General features: G+C 34.4%; 2 protein-coding genes across 2 annotated transcripts; both read left to right on the top strand.

Annotated features, from left to right (window-relative positions):
* Positions 1–1,232: 1,232 nt before the first annotated feature.
* LOC112766904 (uncharacterized acetyltransferase At3g50280-like) lies at positions 1,233–5,109 on the top strand. Its single transcript, XM_025812801.2, has 2 exons — positions 1,233–4,210; positions 4,895–5,109. The coding sequence occupies exon 1, from the start codon at positions 2,828–2,830 to the stop codon at positions 4,193–4,195; it is 1,368 nt and encodes a 455-aa protein (XP_025668586.1). The 5' UTR covers positions 1,233–2,827; the 3' UTR covers positions 4,196–4,210; positions 4,895–5,109.
* Positions 5,110–6,595: 1,486 nt separating this feature from the next.
* Positions 6,596–8,216, top strand: LOC112764855 (uncharacterized acetyltransferase At3g50280). The gene has a single exon (XM_025810658.3). The coding sequence runs from the start codon at positions 6,683–6,685 to the stop codon at positions 8,057–8,059; it is 1,377 nt and encodes a 458-aa protein (XP_025666443.1). The 5' UTR covers positions 6,596–6,682; the 3' UTR covers positions 8,060–8,216.
* The last annotated feature ends 258 nt before the right edge of the window (positions 8,217–8,474 follow it).

Here is an 8,474-nt window from a genome sequence, read left to right as displayed (position 1 = left end):
AGGGGATTCATATGAGCCTCTATAATAGCAGTGCACCCTTTTCCATCATCAGCCTGATTGCCCTCCAAAACTTCTAGTACTGACACTCCATGCTCTAAATATACATCAATAACTCCATCATTTTTCTTAGCACACTTCACCATCTCTCTTATCTCCTTGTCACTATTCAAGTTTTTCAACCCGTTCTCCAAGCCTTTTTTCAAGAACATGACACCAACATTGCTTTATCTCATTATAACCAAACTTTTTATGGTAGTTCCTCAGGTAGAAGACATCTAGAGTATCAACATCTAGATAAATTAAACAAGTCTTATTATCCGGATAATATACCATTATTCTTTATTGATTTTTTTTTGAAATTATCCCGTGATGAAACATATTGTCCAACATCTCTTCCATCTGAAAAAAAAAATATATTACTTTACAGTCACCATAAACACAAACAGATTTTTCTGTCCTATTTATACACAACAAAAAAAACTAAATGAACACTACTAAACATGTATTTTTTTTAGCATTATAACCATCAGAAGTGTTAGTCCTGTTCCATTTGGCTATCTTACGATCAACTGATACCATTTACACTAACTATTAAAAAAAAGATTAGGAAAAAACAAACTGAATGAAATAGTTAGCATTAGAAGGAATACACTATCATGAAATTTCAAACATTGAAGGCCCTTCCAATGTGAAAATAAGATAATAAGACAAGTGTAGTTCTTTAATGTGTAAAGAACATGAGAAAAATACCTTTTCTCCAATTACAAAGATATTATAACAGAAAAAGTAGTTATAAAATAGTTAGAAATTTGTTATTGAGATTATGTTGCAGGATATATAGAATTTGTGAGCCACTTTATTTAAATAATATATGTTCCTTAAATAGTAACAAAGTTACACAAATTCAATCATTCAAAAAGAATATATATATATATATATATATATATATATATATATATATATATATATATATATATATAATACAATGATATCTTAGATATTTGAAAAATCAGCAATTGATGAATTATTTTTAGCTACACATAGAAACCTTTAGTACAGGACAAATAGAACACTCACAATCATGAATAAGAGCATGGTTTTCAACTTTTTTGAGTAGCTAAAGCCTTCACTAGTTACAACTCATTGTTACCCTAAATTCAAATAAATCAAATGTAAACTTGCTAAACTTTCGCTAACGATGAATGCCGTCCGTTCAAAGAAGAGACAATAACACAACACCATAATCAAATAGAGCATTTTCACAAAATCCCAACCTAATCAAACTCTAGAACCACAATAACAAAAAAAAAAAAAAAGCAAAAAACACTAACCACACTCATAACACAAGCATAAAGAAAAAACTATCATGCATTGCAAAAAAAAAAGAATAAAAAAAATTATCTTCACTAACGGCAGAATCTCTTGCTTATGATGGAGGAGGAGACGAACGACGAAGTGAAACCTGATTTTGATGTCTTTCAAATGCAAGAATTTCAATCTCACTGATATTGATGAAGAGAGGAAGAAGAAGAAGAAGAAAAAGAAGAAGAAAAGGGAGGGTGGAAATAGAAAAGACGAGTGAAAGGAGAGTGTTTGATCAAATTCGTTTAACTTAACATTCTTATTTTGACTAGAACGACGACGTTTTTTTACAAAATGGGGCGCCAAACTAAAACCACAATGTTTTGGCTCCTCCAACGTAGCAAACTCGTGACACGACTCATCACCGAAAAAATGTCAAGGAATCGTTATGGTATTTGGAGCCATATTTGAGAGACTACAATGGTATAATTGGAATCTCAGAGATTATATTGGATAACGACCTGAATTTCATAGATCATTACGGGAATTTACTCTTTGATGATTGACATAGAAAATATTTACGATTTAAAATCGAGGGATTATTTTGATTAGTTTAAAAACTGAGAGAGCATTTTAATTAGGTGAAAACTCACCTGCAGTCGACTTCACATGAAGTTATTTCTGGATGGTTGACACGTATTATCATTTGGTTTGAAAAAAATCGGTTTATTTTATACAAATAGTTTAATTAAAAAACCGATTTAGATAGATCAAATAACTACCTCTAAAAAAATTTTATTTTTTCTGCATGTTATCGCTAAATTCCTAAATGATGAATTTGATACGTTCTTTTTTGCATCCTTACTAACTTTACCTATAATGACTTGAATATAGGATGTAATGGCAACCCAATCAATCTATGTATTGACTCTAGACAAAGATGTTAACAATAAAACTCCTAAAATTATTGTCCAACATCCAATCAATTTCATCATAAACATCAAATAGTGTGATGAAAACATAAATTTAAAAAATACATTTGAAATAATAAATTTTATTAAGAAATACAAATAAAACGAACATACCCAATTGAAAGTTTGATATTAGTTCTAAAAAATTAGAAGAGAATGAATTTGAGCATAAAGAAGGAGAGGAAAAGTAATTGTTTTATCCAATTTAAATTAGTTTTTTAATCAAACCATTTATATAAAATAAATCAATTTTTTTCAAACTAAATGGTAACACGTGTCAGCCATCCAAAAACAACTTAATATGAAGTCTAGCACAGGTGAATTTCTGCCTTTTAATTATTGAAGTAAGACGAAGAACCATTTTGATAGTAATGTCATTGATTATCTTTATAAAATAGTCCAGCTCAAAAGGAAGAACCGAGCACTGGATGAAATGAAATGAAATGGATGTGGAGGAGTGAAGACGTTGAAGAAGGATGAGTGGATAAACCTAGAATCCATGGCTGTGTTCAAACTAACATTATCCACATGAATAAGGCTATTACTTGGATAGGATGAGGAGCAGTCGAGTAGTTAAGCGCATTTCAGAATGCCTCGTGAAGCCACACCTCCCAAACGAGGAATCAACGCAGTTGTGCCACTTAACTCCGTGGGATATTGTCCCCTTGTCCATTCATTATATCCAGAAAGGCCTTCTTTTCACGAAACCACAAAACCAGCCACAAGATTTCACCCATAATCTGTTGCATAATCTGAAAAATTCCCTCTCTCTTACCCTTCTCCATTTCTATCCACTTGCAGGCCGCCTTGTGACTCACCAAACCCAAGACCCTCCCTCTTATTCTGTCTCTCTTGATTGCATCAACTCTCCAGGAGCAAGATTCATCCATGCAATCTTAGACCTCACCGTATCCGATATCCTCTCTCCTGTCTATGTCCCCCCTACTGTTCACTCGTTCTTCGACCTCAACAAAGCAGTCAACCATGACGGTCACGCCATGCCTCTCTTGTCTGTCCAAGTCACTGAGCTAATCGATGGTGTTTTCATAGGCTGTTCCATGAACCACTGTGTCGCTGATGGCACTTCTTATTGGAGCTTCTTCAACACGTGGTCTGAGATATTTCAATCTCAAGCCAAAGGGGAAGATGTTAATGTTGTCAACATTTCTCACCGACCAATCCACAAGCGCTGGTTTCCAGAGTTAATTAATCTTCCCTTCAAACACCATGGCGAGTTTATCTGCAGATACGAAGCACCCAAGCTGAGAGAGAGGATCTTCCACTTCACAGCTGATTCTATCGCGAAACTCAAAGCCAAAGCCAACAAAGATTCCAGCACCAACGAAATCTCTTCGTTCCAGTCATTGTCAGCTCACGTTTGGAGAAGCATAACACGTGCTCGCAGCGTGCCGTGTGATCAAAGAAGCGGTTGCATAGTGGTTATAAACAACAGAACGAGAATGGAACCGCCTCTGCCGCAAGAGTACTTCGGAAACTCAGTTAACTCTGTGAGAGCGGTTACAACAGCAGGGGAGCTGAGTGAGCATGATCTGGGTTGGGCAGCGGGTAAGGTGCACGAAGCTGTTGCAAAATACAACCACAGAGTGGTGATGGATTGGCTCAACCAGTGGGTGCGATCCCCTGCTATTCATCAAACCGGTCGCTTCATTGATCCGTACAGTGTGGTGATGAGCAGTTCTCCAAGGTTCAATGTTTATGGGAATGAATTTGGAATGGGGAAAGCCGTGGCGGTTCTGAGTGGATATGCCAACAAGTTTGACGGCAAGGTGACGTCATATCCTGGCCGTGAAGGTGGGGGAAGCATTCAATTGGAAGTGTGTCTTTCTCCTCATACAATGAGCGCCTTGGAATCTGACCAACACTTCATGGATACGGTTTCTGTGTTCAATCCCCTCCACTAGTTCCAATTCTTCGTAGTACTTACTCTCTCATCGTTATCATTATCGTTAGTTAGGTCACTTGTTTATGCCTAATGAGCAATTGACATTTATCTATCTACTTTACATGACACACAGAAACTTTGATGGATTTGTTGGAGAATTAGCAAAAAGGATATGGGTGATTAAAGTTGGAGGAAATCGTTACCGTGTGAATTTTCTTAGTTACCATCAAACAAAAATAATAGAGAAAGAAATATTAAGAGTTATTTAAAAAGCCAGGAATCAAAATTCTTTCGGGAATTGAATTCTATTTTGTTTAGATTCTTTCTTGTTGCCCGCCCTTGTGTTCTTTCCAATTTCATAAGGGTTATATTTAAGTGGTTTTTTTTTTTTTTAATTTTAAAAGATGATGAAGAGGAGAGAAGTGAGCAATATGCTGTGCTGCCATTTCAATTTAGAATTGAGTAATATTTTGTATAATGTAAAAGGCTTGCCTAAATGATATGAGTGCTGGGATTATTTCAGAATATGCTATTTTTTTTTTGGTGACTTTCAGAATATGCTATTTGATGTGGTGACAGTGGTTTTGATTTCATCCTTTAATATATATATATATATATATATTTTCTATTTAACTATGAGGTTCTATATGTCTTATGGTTGATTTTATTTAATGTGATTTGAAATTTATTAATTATTTAAAATGTTTTTTGTAAACAGAAAAAGATGTAAATATGTGGGGATATCCAATCCAGTGCCCATCCTTCAGGTCAAAGACAGCGGTCAACCAACCAAGTGTTGCAATGACAACCCTACCAACACCCGAAGTAGCTTAGTTAGGATATTTGACATTATCTTTTGTGAATTCTATCATATAAAACATAGTAATCCAAAAATGTTATTTTAAATTAAATTATTAAAATTAGTTATTAATATATTTATATATAAATATATATAATTTAATTTATTTTTAATATTATTTTATATTAATAACTAATTTTAATGTATACATAAAAAAATTTATTAAAATAAAATAAAAAAATTTCTTATTTTTTAACTTTAATTTTTTAAATACGATTTTCTTTTGGAGTTAGGGCGAGTTCGCCGCATCCCGGATAATTCTATAATTTTTATAGAGTTTGTCTAGTCTCAAACGAATTTTACTTCAATTTTTGTTTAAATACACGAAATTTAAATTTTTAAGTCATTATCATCGTATCCAAGAGTATATAGGGCTGCGTTTGTTTACAGAGACAGGACACTGAGACAGAGACACTGAGACACAAAATTACGTTTGGCAGAAGAGACATGGACAGAGACAATGTGTCCAGAGATACTGAATTAGTGTATTTTGTATCAATCCTTACAGGAAAGACACAGAGACACTAATAAGGGGACACAACTTATTTTTTATTTTTTCTTTCATTATTTTTGTTAATTTTTTATAATTATATTTTTTATTATTATATTTTTCATCTTAAATTTTTTGAATGAACAAAAAATGAGAATAAATTGGATTTTCATAATTTGTTCTAGTTTATCACCAAAAAAATATAAGAACACAAAATTTTGTGTCTCTGTCTCTCAGTGTCTTGTTCTCAGTATCTTGTCCTGTCCTGTTCTCAGAATCAAACGCAGCTTAGGAATATACAAAAATATACAAACAACAAACATGATTTCTTCCACATTGTCGGTGGCAATAATAACCAATTTCATCGGCTCCAGAAATATATAAATGTACAAAAATAAGTAATATTTAATAAAAAAATTTTTTTATTATAAATAAAAAAATATTATTTTTTCAATAAAAATATGACTTATTCTTGTGTATTTTTATATATTTCTATATACTCTCATAATAATGATAATAATTGCTATTATTCATTGTAAAACTTAAATTTTCGAGTTAGCTATTTTTTTTTAAATTTAAAGTGAAATTTGTTAGGTTAGACAAACTCTATAAAATAATAAATTTTTTTATTTTATTTTAGAAAAAAAATCCATGCATAAAATGTACAAGCGAACACTCGGCAGTCGGTTGGATGGTGCACGGAGCCCCTCGAAACATTATTGAAAAATAAAATAATAATATTTTAAAAATAAAAAATAAACAAAAATAATATAAATTTATTTTAATAATTAATAAAATATTAAATAAAAAAATTAATTTTTTTTATCTTTCTTAGTATTTTTGAAAAAGAGTCCAATTAAAAAGTTAATAGACTATTTATACAATGTGTATAATAGACTATTGAATTATAGAATAAACATCTCTCATATTATCTAGAATAACTATTAGAGTCTTTTTAAAAACTTAAAAGTTTCAGCTTCTAAAAAAATAATATTAATAATTATATTCACTAAACTTCTATTATACACATTGTACAAATATCGCATAAGGACACTCGTTTCTTTTGCCACCCTCTCCGTCTCCTTTATATAATCAGACAACACATGCGTCCCTGGCCGCTTCCACTTCAACCCCTCTTAAAATTGATTGATTAAACGATGAATAGCACATCCCCTGTTTCGGAATGCTTCGTGAAGCCACACCACAGCACGCAAGACTCAACACAACTGTGCCACCTAACACCATGGGATCTTGCCATGCTCTCCGTCCATTACATCCAAAAGGGACTTCTCTTCAAGAAGCCACAAAACCAACCTCAAAATTTCACCCAAAATCTATTGCACGATCTCAAACACTCACTCTCTCTTACCCTTATCCATTTCTATCCCTTGGCTGGTCGCCTTGTTACTCACCAAACCCAAGACCCTCCCTCTTATTCTGTCTCCGTTGACTGCGTCAACTCTCCCGGAGCAAAATTCATCCACGCAACGGTGGATCTCACCGTATCTGATATCCTCTCCCCCGTTGACGTCCCTCCGATTGTTCAGTCGTTCTTTGATCATGACAGAGCCGTCAGTCATGACGGCCACCACGTGTCCCTCTTAACCATCAAAGTCACTGAACTAATCGACGGCGTTTTTATTGGCTGCTCCATGAACCATTCCCTCGCTGATGGCACTTCTTACTGGAACTTCTTCAACGCTTGGTCTAAGATCTTTCAATCTCATTCTCAATCTAAATTCAAAGGGGAACAAGACGTTGATGTTGCCAACATTTCCCACAAGCCCATTCACAAGCGCTGGTTTCCACAGGGTTGTGGCCCAATAATCAATCTCCCATTCAAACACCATGACGAGTTTGTCTGTAGATTCGAAGCACCAAAACTCAGAGAGAGGATCTTCCACTTCAGTGCAGAATCCATTGCCAAGCTGAAAGCAAAGGCAAACCAGGAATCCAACACCACCAAGATCTCTTCATTCCAATCATTGTCAGCACTTGTTTGGAGATGCATCACTCGTGCTCGCAGATTACCGCATGATAGAAAGACGAGTTGCAAGCTGGCAATGAACAATCGAAGCAGAATGGAACCTCCTCTGCCTCCGGAATACTTTGGGAACGTACTTCATGCGGTGAGTGCAGCAATGACAGCAGGGGAATTGCTTGAACATGATCTGGGTTGGGCAGCGTGGAAGATCCACCTGGCTGTTGTGAACCATAATAATGGAGTGACGCTTGAGTTTCTCAAAGAGTGGTTAAAGTCTCCAGTGATCTATCAACATGCTCGGTTCTTTGAACCGGCTAGTGTGATGATGGGTAGTTCACCGAGATTCAACATGTATGGGAATGAATTTGGAATGGGGAAAGCGGTGGCGGTTCTGAGTGGATATGCTAATAAATTTGATGGGAAAGTAACGTCATACCCTGGCCGCGAAGGAGGTGGAAGCGTTGACTTGGAAATGTGTCTTTTTCCAGATTCAATGTGTGCGTTGGAATCTGACCAAGAGTTCATGAATGCGGTTTCTGTGTCTAATTAATGTGCCCTTCATGCATTTCCACCTTGTTGCTTGAAGAATAATTGCTAGCTGCTTCAGTTTATGTTTTCTTTTCTCTTTTCTTTTTAATGTTGTTTGTGAAGTAGATTAAGCCTTATATGTGATGCTGCCGATAATCAAACTTGTTTGTTCCACCAAAGATTTCGTCATTTGATGTTTGTGTGCTGCTCAACCTGTGTTTGTACGGTATTGAATCGTTTTTCAGTGCTTTACTGTGTTAAACTGTTAATTAGGCATGGTTTGGGGAATTTTTTTTTTTTTGGAGAGGTGACATTTCGATTCTTTTTTTATAAATAAAAAAAAATAAAACACTAAAAATGCACTCTAATTATTTTGCACCGACAACAATGCTCTTAAATTTTATTATTAACAAAAATATTATCAAATAATTTAAAAA

This window comes from Arachis hypogaea, chromosome 17 (assembly GCF_003086295.3).
Source record: "Arachis hypogaea cultivar Tifrunner chromosome 17, arahy.Tifrunner.gnm2.J5K5, whole genome shotgun sequence".
Taxonomy (NCBI): domain Eukaryota; kingdom Viridiplantae; phylum Streptophyta; class Magnoliopsida; order Fabales; family Fabaceae; genus Arachis; species Arachis hypogaea.
The sequence above is the reverse complement of the archived record's forward strand: the minus strand, read 5'-3'. Positions and strand labels throughout refer to the sequence as shown.